Source organism: Balaenoptera ricei, chromosome 2 (genome assembly GCF_028023285.1).
Source record: "Balaenoptera ricei isolate mBalRic1 chromosome 2, mBalRic1.hap2, whole genome shotgun sequence".
Lineage (NCBI taxonomy): Eukaryota > Metazoa > Chordata > Mammalia > Artiodactyla > Balaenopteridae > Balaenoptera > Balaenoptera ricei.
In genome coordinates this window covers 33,852,860-33,865,692 of record NC_082640.1, presented here as the reverse complement: position 1 = coordinate 33,865,692, position 12,833 = coordinate 33,852,860, and the positions used below count along the sequence as shown (strand labels likewise).

The 12,833-nt window shown below is 51.2% G+C and overlaps 1 protein-coding gene across 8 annotated transcripts in view; it reads right to left on the bottom strand.

The window, feature by feature from the left end:
* Window positions 1–12,833, bottom strand: part of ARNT2 (aryl hydrocarbon receptor nuclear translocator 2) — a 201,280-nt gene that overhangs the window by 123,035 nt on the left and 65,412 nt on the right. For all 8 annotated transcript variants that reach the window (XM_059912323.1, XM_059912322.1, XM_059912325.1 and 5 more), the window contains 2 exons: window positions 4,666–4,879; window positions 816–1,029 (listed from right to left, as the gene is read on the bottom strand). In XM_059912323.1, coding sequence (XP_059768306.1) covers window positions 816–1,029; window positions 4,666–4,879 — 428 coding nt within the window. The remainder of the gene's footprint in view (window positions 1–815; window positions 1,030–4,665; window positions 4,880–12,833) is intronic.

Sequence of the window (12,833 nt, the reverse complement as noted above, 5' to 3'; positions counted from 1 at the left end):
GGAATTCACAAAATGCACACACTCAGGCACACAGCAGCCGCCTCAATTTACCGTGTGTGTTATGAGCCATACCTGTCCAACATCTGGTGTTACAGTTTTTGATTTCTGCCTGATTTCACATGACTGTCCTTGCACCATTTCACAGGAACACCGAAGTGGCAGCCCTTCTGAGGCTCACTTCCACAAGTAAACTTCAAGTCAGTTTCAAGGTCAAGTGCCATATTTATGGTAATATTTATAAATTTCTTAACCATTGAATGTGTCAAGCTGTGCTCCCATTTTTATCAGGTTCCTAGTTTTGTTCTTACTGGTCACTGACAAATTTTTGAGTGTTGTGTTCCTAGCCACTTTCTCCTGCTAAGCTCTGTGGGTTTTGTTTCATCATTCTGTTTATTGCAGTGATTTTTATGACATGTATTTTGTGTTAGAGCAGAGCTGACTGTATTTAAACGTCTCAATGAGAAATTTCATTTCTGGTACGTAAGGTCTGGGAAATCAGTGCCTATAATCAGGTTCACAAATAATCATGCACTTGAGGCATAACCCTCATTTCAGAGCATGTGGTTGTGACTAATGTGTCAACAGTGCTTCCTAGTGGTGACATGCCCTAATTGCAGGTAAAATATAGGAAAAAATGATGTATTAAAAATGAAGTTTTAAAACATTACAGGATGAATGAAGCTATTACACAAGCTGAGTCAAACATGTCCCTCACCTGTAGGCAATTTTTTCTGACCTCCAGCTTCCTGATATGTTTAATGAAAGAAATTTTTCTCCAGGGAAAAGTCTTGAGAGAGAGAGAGAGCTACACTGACCTGTCATTGAGTTTTCTGAGGTGCACAGCTGCTCTCTCAGCTTCTCCACATCGTCAGGATGCACCTGTTCATAGAGGGTGCTCCCAAACCACTCTGACTGGGGCTGGTTCAGCACAGGGGTAACGGAGTCAGACACATAAATTACTCTCCCCGTCTCAGCCGCCACTACAAACAGAAATCCATCAGCCGCTTCAAGGATGAGATGCTTCAGTTCCTGGGAAGAAAAAATCATGATTAGGACCAAGCACAGACAAACCCAGGCCAATTAAATAGTCTTATTAGCAACCTTCAACTTTTATTCAGAAATTCATTGTGATACACAAAGAGTTTTGGGGCTTTTTTTGGTTTGTTTTTGGAAAATAAAAATGCACGAAGCTTATACTAGCCCTAAGATACAGCTACTCCAAACACTGTTAACCCTGTCTTAACCAGCCCTCTCTTAAGGAGAGAGGAAATTTCCAGCCCAGGGGAATGAGAGAGCAAGAAGTGATCACCAGGAGGTGTTGGGTTGCCAGAGATGTGAATGGCCTCACCTACATATTCAAACTGCAGTCATGTCATTGGAGCAGAAGGGGCTCATGGAAGGGAAGGAGGGACCATGGGAAAGTGGGAGGAGAGAAGGAAAGGCACCAGGTGTCTCCCCAGCCACCACCTGCCACACTCAGAGTGCACTCATTCTTCTTCTCTTCCTTCCTTTCTGAGCTGAATGCTGGCGGCGGATTTAAGAGTATCACCTTACATCTGCATGTCTGTCAAGCTTCCAGGGCTCCTTGACAGCCAACATCTCAACAGACTCTCAGAGTAATCCCAGAAGGTGGCAGGGCACCTAGCATTGTCCATGTCACTTTACGGTGAGAAGAGAGGTTGACTGCACCAGCCCTGGAGTCACACTCACACAGCTCATGACTGTCAGTGAAGGCAGGAAGGAAGCTGCTTGGGATCAATGAATGGGCGGCAGGAAGCCTGGCCATCATCCCGAGAGGGACACAGAGGGGGCAAAGTCAACTCTGTTAAAACGTCTTCTCTTTGCAGGGCCTGCAGGCAGCTCAGGTGTGGCTACCCACCCTGTCATTCTCACATCAAGCTCAGGAGCCCTTTCCTGCTGAATGAAAGGAGCTCCGTTCCTGCAGGAGTTGGAGGGCTATCTCTTCCCCGTGTGCTGGAGTCCACAGCCACCTCTCTAACAACCTCACACACTGCTCAGGGCCCAAAGAACAAAGCGATCCTTCCAGTCAGCGGTTGGCAAACACTTTTTGCTGGGAATCCTTTGTTCACGCGTAATCTTAGGCGGAATCCCCGCTGTAACACAGAGTAAGGGCCATCTGCATGGAGGCAAAAGACGTGGAGTCTAGAGCATCTGGTCCCACCCTCAGTGCCCGTCCCGAGGGGGCTCCAAAAGCCCGAAAATTAGAAAATGTGAGTCTGCTGGGGAGCAGAAACTGGGGAGATTTGCCAGTGTCTCTGAGCCCTTGGCTGAGTCAGAACTGTAACATCCTCTGTCTGGGAATCTAGGGCGGAAGCAGGCTGTACAAGCATTTTTTAAAGGAAAAGTTGATTTTGTCCATTTCTTTTGCTTGGCACTTCTGCTGTTCCATGTCTCTTAGATGCTTACTCAGTTCAGAAGACTGGGTCAGCGGTTTTACTTTCAGTATGGAGAAGATCTTCCCAACAGGAAGGACTGTAAAAAATGAAACAGGTTGTCTGGGAAAGTAGAGAATTCTCTGTCTCTGGAGGAGAGGAAGTGGACGCTGATGAGTCCACATAGGTTTTCACAGTTTCAGCCCTTTTGCAAGGACTGTGGGAAGGGCTTATGGAACAGAGCCTCATCCTCATCACGGGCCCCTCTTTCTACACCCTCCTCCCCGGTTTTTGTCTTCTGGGAGCACATCACTCATTACCAAGGTCCTGTGCCCTGAATCCAGAATGAGCCTTGCCTCTATTCTCCAGTTAAACCAACAGTTAGGTCTAAAGGCACGGATTGTGGCATAAAAGGAGACCATCAACTATGGCCCTTCCACTTCACTGTGCAAGTCTGGGCTCCCTACTGAACATCTTCGGCTTCCGTTTTTTCACACATTTTTTTTCAGTGAGATTTTGTGAGGTTCAGTGAGATCCTACACGTGAAGGACTTAGTAAGGGCTTGGCACACAGTAGGCGCTTAACACATGTAGCTGTTGTTGTCATCAACAACCTACCTGGGAACCGAGAGAGAAAGATGGGGAGGACTCATGTAACTTGCATAACTGCCTTCTCTCTTCTCTTCACTTTCTTAATCCTCAGTCGCTTACAGGTAAAGAGATTAATGTCAAATATGGACCCTGGCAGGTCCATGTAAGGATTAAAGAAATGCAGAGAAAAAGCTTTTCACGACCCTAGTGGTCAGGAGGTGCCTAATGCATTTCTGTCTGCTCACCTGCCAGCTCTCCATCCTTCATTCCACTGCAGCCCCGTGTTAAACCTTCTCCTCTGCTGCCCCCTGACCTGTCTCCACAACCCTGCCAGGTGGGAGCTATCACTGTGGTCCTTTTGCAGAGGTGGAAAGAGGCTGGGCGCTGTGCCCTGCACCACTGGGCCCCGTGGCCTCCCAGCGAGGGTCACTCCGCTGCCACACCTCCTCACACCTCGAGGTGAGGAACACGTGGGCCCTGAGACGACCCAAGCCCTTGCTAAAATGCCAGCCACACAGGAATACACGTTAGCTCCTCTCCCCTTGTTCTTTTTCTAAACCTAAGTCCTGTGACGTGAACAGATTTCTCGTACTGGCAGAATAAACGATTCTGTCTCTGGACACGCCTTCCTCACCTGTTCCTCCAAGGCTCTGTGCTCACTGGTCTGCTCCTGTCGAATCCCTTCCTCTCCCCTGTTTCTGTGCATCTGCTGGGGCTCCTTCACAGCCTGTCAGGGCCAGCTGTCTCCCGAGAAGCCCCCGACGAGACCTAACACTTCCTACCCGCCTCCCCGACAGCACATCACTTTCCTTTCCCCTGCCTGCACCATATACAAAGTGTTCTCAAGTCCATCATCTCCTTTATCCTGCAGTACCCCTCAGAGTCAGGAAGGCAGAAAGCTCATGTTCATCCACAGATGAGCAAACAGAAGCTGAGAGCATCTGATGATTTGAGCTACTACTGACCAGCATGGAGAAGAACCAGGACCCAGAACACAGGCCTTCCAGCGCAGAGAACGGTCAAGTTACAAAATACTTCCCAGTAACCATTTCCTGGGTTTGCCCTTCCCAACTATGCAGCTACTAGTACAGCTGTTAAATATATGGCTTTGGGGTCTGACCAACCTGTGTCAACTCCTGGCCCCACCACTGAGCAGGGGACTGACGCTTTCTAAGCCTGCACTTGCTCATCTCTAAAGCAGGGATGAATTACAGCGGCTTCCTCCTCAGGCTAGAATAAGGATTGAATGAAATCCTGCACAGAAAGATCTGACTTTGACCCGGCTCAGGGCAGAGGCCTAAGTGCTGGCTGTTAGGATCCTTGCCACTATGATTGATCACCATCATGATCACCACTGCTATTCTACCACAGAAGAACTGTGGTTTTGCTTGGCTTTTTCCTGTGTTAGCATGCTAAGCACAATGTCTTTTTTTGAGTGATGCCTTATTAAGGTACATGGGAAATTAAAAAAGCAGAGGATGCAAAATCAGACAAACACCCCCCGGAAGGGCGTTTCCTAGTGAAGAATGGAGATAAAATTCCCTGGTTTCGTCCCTACCTCAGCCTTTAACCCTGTTTGCCCACATAGCTTATCTCATCTTGGCGATGCTGTCATTCTCTCCCCTTCCAATGATGCCATTACCCGGGGAGAAAAGCACGCAGACGAGGGACGAACGGGGTACCTGCTCCGTCAGGAACGAAGGCTTGTAGGCGCCATCTGTGGACTTGTTCCCGGTGCCCCGCATGGACTTCATGTGCGAGACGGCCATGCGCAGGATGGTGAGCTTGTCCGGCTTCCGGGCCAGCGCGCTGCACGTGGGGACCATGTCGGAGAGCTCGGTGATGTACTGGGTCATCTTGTTCCGCCGCCTCCTTTCAATCTCACTGTGGTTCTCTCTTCCCGAAAGCACGAGTTCAGGAGGGGGGGAAAGAGAAGGATCAGGCTGGGGGATACTGTCTGACGGCGTAAAACGGCATGTACATCGTTAACGCCGAGTAACCAAAAGACTAGCTCATAATGGCTAATTCAGTGGCTTTGAACACATCTTGGGCAGAGCAGCTCCCCGACACATTAGCAAGTTTCTTTCTCAGGGGGTGGGGTGGGGACAGGCTTCTACAGATGCCACAGACTCACCTCTAAATATGTACTCAAAGCTTCCCACTGCTCCCCTGTACCTAAGTACTTTTTAATAAGCATAAAGAATGAAGACACTATCCTTCAGGCATCCAAAGTGAACTCAACATGCTTTCCATGTGCACCCACGGATCTGTTCATGCTAGGTGTGCACACACACACACACACACACACACACATGCACACACACTGAATGTAGTTACCATCTGCTCAAATACGTGGTTTACTTTGACCCCCAGTGAGAAACATGTCTAGCCTTGCCATTCTTGGTGTCACTGAACAGACAGCCACGCCACAGGCCTACGTCACATCAAGCTGTGAACGAGCCTTCGCACTATGCGCAGCACATTTTCTGCAGCTTAGTAACAGAACAGGTGCACCCCGCTCACTAAACAACAGAGAGCCAATTAAAAAACCCAGCGCTGCCAGGAATTCTGAAAGCAACCTTCGCTGACGTGTTAAGATGCAAAACTAGCAAAAAGGATGATAGACTGTTTCTGTCTCAAGATTATCACCTCTAGGCTTGAAAGGGAGTAACAGCCAACCCAGTTCAACGACACTGAGACAAAGCTGTCACTCTGGATAAAAGAACTGTCTAAAAGCACATCACACGTCCGTTGTAGGATTTAGGGTTTCACAGGTGCTCAAAGTATGAGGGTGACGCTACGAGCAAGAAAGGAACCAGCCCAGGCGAGGCTGCCTCACACACCGCATGTATCCATGGGGCTTCGCACCCCACCCTCCCAGGCTGGGGCAGACACCAGGCAGGCCTGATTACAGGCAGGTGTCACGTGAACACGCAAACCAACCAAGGGGGACGAGCTAAGCTGGGCGGCCTGGTGAGCACCTTCTATACAAAAAGCACTGAGCCAGGCGCACAAAGGGGAGGGGACGAAGGAACCAGGGAATGTCCCGCTCCTGTCCTAAAGCAGCTAAGCACCAGTTAGGATGGTAAAACATCACCTTGCATAGTAGAAATGAAGGCAGAATGTGATTAAATGCTCCCAGAGGCACATGGAAAGTAAAGACCCCAGGAGAGAATGAGAGAGGAGAAGGGGAGGTGCTCCTGGGGGCGACAGGGACTGGAAGGGGTGGGGGAGGAGCTGGGAGGGAGCTGGCCCTGATCTGGCAGCAGGTAAAGGGGGCGTATTCTGGGAGGAGGGTCAGCAGGATCAAAGAAAGGGCTGGAATTGGGATGAAGCCTTTGTGGGCAGGAGCAGACAGGCCCTGGTGCAGGGGCAGCCCTGGGGCTTGGAGGAGAGGGCCGAGGAACCAGGAGCGTGAGACGTTGGGCTGGTAACAGGGCCTGGGTCTCCCATGCCCCTCAGCTGGCTTCTGGGGAGAGGTTCGGAGGTGGGTGAGTCCTGCGGGGAGGCAGGAGGAGAGGGCGGCTGAGGCCAGCAAGGGGACTGCTGGGGCAAGGTCTCCCCTCCCGCCCATAGTGAGGACCCTTGGGAGCACAGGAAACAGTCAGCGGCAGCCCAGGTGCTCCTGCACCACGGGGCAAGGGAGGATGCCCGCTGTTCAGGAGAAACGGCTCTCGGCTCTCAGGTTACTGGGCAGGGGCTTGTATACTGTGCAGAGAGAAAAGACAACCAAGCAGAGGGGGTCCATCACAGAGACGGGGGAAGTGGGGAGAAGGGGGCATTTGGTCAGGGGACTCCTGTGTGCCCCAGTCTTCACCACCATCACCCACTTGTGCCCTCCGCACACACCTGTCACAGGCGGCCTGGAGGCGCTGGCCCACTGTGCGCTGTGCATCGGGAGGGCCTGGGTGAGCTTGCTCGAGGGCGTGCTCTCCACCCTGCCAGCCCGCACCTCATCGAGGCAGACAGGGGCGGAGATGGTGCGCAGAGAACGCTGCCTGGGACTGCTGAAGGGTGTGTCGGACAGGAACTATGGCCATGCAGGAACAGTATATTATGATGTGGGATGCACATCCCTGCCGGGGGGCCCTGGACATGCTTCCCCATATCTCCTGCTCAGAGACACTCCCGAACCCTAACTTGCTCCTACGGCTTGCAGTCTAAGTTCCATCTCCTCAGCTTGATTTTTAGGACCCCCCCTGCACCCCAAGTCAGGGCCCACCCACTTTTCCACCCTCTGTTCCAGCGGGCATTCAGCTCCTCCACTCCCCTCACAGCACAGGAACGCGCTGTACCCTCTTCCTCATCTTCAGGGCAGCCCACGGTGAAGTGCTTCTTCCCCTCACACTCAGTCTGCGTCGGATCTTTTCTAAATACCTCCCGGTTCTCTTCTACCTTCTCCCGGCCCACACCCACCGGCTGGCACCACTCCTCACCCCCTCACCTCGGTGCCACCAGCCTCCGCAGTCTGGTCACCTCTCTCATCTCCTCGCCCTCAGTTTAGTCTGCATGCTGTGACTGGGCAGATATTTCTAAAGACGCAAACCCAGCCCTTCCCTTTCCATCCCTTCAGTGATGCCCCAAACCCACAGGGCCAAGTCCAAGCCCCTGGCTAGTTACCACAGCAACCGCGCCAAGACTGGACCAGGGCACGCCTGCTTCTGATCCTATTTCCAAAAGAGCCACAGACCATCTCGCTTTGTAAACGTCTGGGGGGAAGAGTCTTTGTGAAGTTCTTAAACGTGGATCTAAAGCAATTTCATCACAGCACTGGATAAACCCAACTCATGAGATCAGGTGCTTGACGGAGACACGAGGGCAACTGTTTAAAACCGACTGTATTGACTGACCAGTGCAGAAAATGCTCCGATCATTTCACGAAATAAGACTGGGTTACCAACAGAAGGTCAAAATGACGAAGAGCTGCCAGTTATCTAGCAACAAGATAAATGAGTGTAGCTACCGAATCTATTAAAATATGTATATGTCTATTCATATACATGTATGTATATATAGTTCCATTTTGAAAGATCACGGAGGCAAGAAAAAGGAAAAACACCCTCTGGTGAAAACAGAAGGAAGTGTCCCCAGGACCAAGGCCACCTCCTCCACAGGGTGTGGGCCGATGCGGGGTCTGCTTGGAGGAACTGCAGGGGCAGCCTGTGACCTTGGCATCTGAGTTTCGTGTGCCCCACGTGCAGCATCAATAAAGCAATGAGCCCCTCTGTACGTGGGCACAGGGGCAAGGGCTTTGCAGCAATGACAGCTGAGAACGCAGGCACAGCCGTCGGCTGTAACACCTCTGCTGGGACAAGAGGGCCCCCAGCCTGGCCCAGGAACACGGCTGCAGAAACTAAGGGCAAGAAAGAGGAAGTGCAGCTGCACGCTGCCTTGGGTTTCTCTTCCAACTCGGCTCCCAAGGGTGACCTCCTAAGGGTAATGGGAGAAGTGAGATACACGTCCATCCTGATTAAATACAAAATAGGGGTGCTTTGGAAATCTCAGTAAAGATCTTCCTTCAACTCTGCGGATGGCAGCTGAGTCTCCCATCTCTGGTGGGAAGGGAACGACAGACCTGCACAGGCAGACGGACAGGACAGCTCCACGCTGGGGCCAGGTCTCCCGGTCACCACAGACTCGAGACACCTGGGGCACCTCAGGGTCTGAGTGCTGGGGGCGGGCAGGCAGGACAGACGCTGACAGACCAGCAGAGGCAACAGAGAGTGGGCCGGCAAGGACACAATCCCTGTGTACAGCGAGTCCCCTACATACAAACCTTCAAGTTTCGAACTTTCAAAGATGCGAACGTGCATCTGATTCCAGCAAGGAACGAGAACCTGTGCCAGCGACGTCAGGCGTGAGTGACACTGCAGCTTGCCCTGTCTCCTATTGCTGACGATCCTTCAGCTCTACCATCTCCCACCTCCTCTCCCTCCTCCAGTCACTAACTCTTCTTGCCTGTTCACTCCATGCCAGCCCCTGGATGCCAGCTGTTGTACTGTACTACTGTACTTCTCAAGGTACTGTACTGTAAGATTAAAAATGTTTTCTTTATTATTTGTGTGTGTTTGTTTTTATGTATTATTTGTGTGAAAAGTATTATAAACCTATTCCACTGCAGTACTAGAGAGCCGACTGTGTTAGTTGTGGGACCTAGGCTAACTCTGCTGGACTTACGAACAAACAGGACTTACTACAAAAGTCCCGAGAAATCTCCAGGAACCCGAGGGCCCCAAGACGCTGCATGCCCCTTTGGCAGGCCTGGCTGAGAGGAGCATGTGGTAAACCTAAGTCCTCCAGCTGCCTCTCTTTGCTCTTGTCACCAGCTGTGAGCCCTGGGGGTGGCAGACAGGCTGACACCATCAGGGACACGCCCAGCTCCCTCTCAGCCTGGTCACCCACACGGCCAGGTCCCAAACCTGAGAAGTCAGTGCTGACACCCGCCCCACCCCCTCCCCCCCATTGCCAGCTTAGTAGCTCCACAGGTGACAGGACTGTTGGTAGAGCAGCCCTGCTCCAGGTGGCACCAGGACCACGTTCCTCTATGACACCTCAGCTTCCACCACCACCTCCTGACACGCACACTGCTCTCCAGGCCACCACGGTCTCAACAACAGACCAGCAGGAAACAAGCAAAACGCCTCTTCTGTCCACTTGGATACACACGGTCAAGCAGCAGGAAAGGTCTGATTCGGTAAAGGTCTTCAGCACTTCTCATGCAAAAGAAGCATCCATCCCCTCCAGCCAGGGGGGGAGTCAGACTGTGGGAGGAGACCCTTCGCAGAGGTGCAGAGACCATCTGTCCTTCAGGACTGGGATGGAGAACCATCCTGACCAAGGGGGTAGGATTTTGGGGGGGGGGTTCCACACGAGTCCTTGCCGGCTGGCAGCAGCCTCAGGCCTCAGACTGGCCCTGGCTCCTCCTCCCTGACACTGGGAGGGAGACTGTATCATGCAAACTTTCAGGGAACACCCTTCCTGTCCTGGCCAGCCCTTCCTGGGTGGCAGGGCAGGGCACCATGAGAGCCGTGAAGGCCCGAGGAGGGCATTTTGGGCAGCCCCACAGTGACGCTGGCCACAGGCCCTGCGGAGGGGACCCACAGAGGCATATCCAGCGAGGCAGTTTCCCTGGGTTCCAAGGCTTCTGCAGAAGGAGCAAAAGATGTCTCCTCCTTGGGACAGAGGCAGGAAGCCCGCCCCCAGGAGCCATCCACGGCATGGTTTTCTGCAAAGCAGCTGCAAGGTTCCCCGGTGTTTAGGCTGAAGATAAGGCTCACACAAGACACAGGGAGACGAAGTCTGAGAAAGCCCAGGTCCTCCAAAGAGGGGGCCCAGGCCCAGTCTCTGATCACCCCCATTCCGGTGGGACCACTTCCCCCGTGTTATATGGCTTACCCACAGCTTCCCAAGGCCTCTCCCACTGGTCACTGCACTGGTCCTCATGACCGCCCTGCGTGGAAGAGGACCCTGAGGCTCAGAGTGGTACTGACTTAGTAGGACTTGAACTAGGCCCCTCAGCAGAGCGCTAACTGGTCCCGGAGTCAGAGCTTCAACAGCCGGGGAGACTGACAGGCAAAGGTACCTAAGGCTCTATGGGGAAGAAAAGGCCCGGCAGCTTCTAGAGGGACACAGCTCAGGACTACTTAGGACTCCAGAAACAATTTCCTCCCCTCCTCTACAAAGTCTGGGGTTATCCAGGTACTGTCATTTCAAATCTAGGTTAGTCTCTGCAGGAGAAAAGCAAGAGGAGCTGGGGTTGCTGAGCAAGGAAAGAAGGGCATCAAAACTGAAGCCAGTGACATGAGAGCCAAACATCTACGAAGGGGTGACTGATCCAGATGGACCTGAGGGCAGAGGACTGGCTCCACCTGAAACAGAGTTCATGCCAAAGCGTTCTAACTCCAATCCTAACCCCAACCCACTGAAACGACGAGAAGGTCTCAAGCTAAACCCCCTAGTAATTTGGTTGCTCGTGGGCGACACCATGCCAGGTTCTACCCAACTTCTCTGCCAGACTTTACTGGTTCATAAGAACTAAGGCTGTCGAAGCCACTATGGAGAACAATATGGAGGTTCCTTAAAAAACTAAATATAGAGCTACCACATAACCCAGCCATCCCACACCTGGGCATATACCCAGAGAAAACCATAATTCTAAAGGATGCATGCACCCCAATGTTCACTGCAGCACTATTAGGACATGGAAACAACCTAAATGTCCATCGACAGAGGAATGGATAAAGAAGGTATGCTACCTATATACAATGGAATGTTACTCAGCCATAAAAAAGAACGACATAATGCCATTTGCAGCAACATGGATGGACTAGAGATTGTCATAGTGAGTGAAATAAGTCAGAAAGAGAAAAACAAATACTGTATAATATTGCTTATAAGTGGAATCTAGAAAAAAGGTACAGGTGAACTTATTTGCAAAGCAGAAATAGAGACACAGAAGTAGAGAACAAACTATGGACACCAAGGGGGAAAGCGGGGGTGGGACAAACTGGGAGATTGGGATTGACATACATACACTACTATGTATAAAATAGGTAACTAATGAGAACCTATTGTATAGCACAGGGAACTCTACTCAATGCTCTGTGATGACCTAAGTGGGAAGGAAATCTAAAAAGGAGTGGATATATGTATACATGTGACTGATTCACTTTGCTGTACAGCAGAAACTAATACAACATTGTAAAGCAACTATACTCCAACTAAAAAAAAAAAAGAAAAGAAAAAGAAAAGAAAATCACAGTCCAGAAAAAAAAGAACTAAGGCTGTTGAGGCAGGGAGAAGGTTGGCTGTGCTCATCTTGGGTGCTTACTCGGCAGTGTCAGAAGGCTCAGCTGAATCTCTCCCTGCTCTAAACGGAGTCCACGTGGCCAATCCAGGGTGTCCCCCACAAGGTTACTGATAAGATGAAGTCCAACAAAAAAGGGCAATCCGGGCTTCCCTCGTGGCGCAGTGGTTAAGAATCCGCCTGCCAATGCGGGGGACACGGGTTCGAGCCCTGGTCTGGGAAGATCCCACATGCCACGGAGAAACTAAGACCCTGCGCCACAGCTACTGAGCCTGTGCTCTAGCCCATGTACCGCATCTACTGAAGCCCCCGTGCTCTAGAGCCCGTGCTCCGCAACGAGAAGCCACCGCAATCAGAGGCCCACGCACTGCAACGAAGAGTAGCCCCCGCTCGCTGCAACCAGTGAAAGCCCGTGTGCAGCAACGAAGACCCAATGCAGCCAAAAATAATAAATAAATAAAAATAAAGTTAAAAAAAAAAGGGCAATCCTTGCTCCTTCCCGGCTGTCCTCTCTGCATCAGAAGTACTTTGAGCATCTTCCCACCTCGAAACAAAATGCTCAGCTCTCTTAGCTAAGATGCACAGACTGAGAATTCTGGGAAATGACAACCTTTTTCTTTTTCTGCCAGGAAAGATCTTTGCAGGACAAGCCCACGTGGCATAGTTTTCCCTTATCAACGGGGTTTTGCTATCAGAGCTCTAAATAAAACAGGGTGGGAAATTCAGAGGGAAAGACTAAACTAAAACATCATCACAACCCACAGAGCCAGAAAAGAAAATGCCCACAAGCGTAAATACTGCACAAATCCAAGAGGAAAATATCAAAATGGGTGTGATGAAAGAGGAAAAGTCAATTCTGTGGAAACTTGCCTATCGTGGGTAGCTTTACTTTTAGATAATGTTAGAGGTTCACTGGCGAAACCCTACAAAATATAAGGACTCCTTCTGGACTGCTGCAGTTGGGTGCCACTGTGTCCCCAGGGAACAGCTGAGAGTCACACAGATGATGGATGGAACCTCGGGAAGGTCAATTAGAGCCGGTCC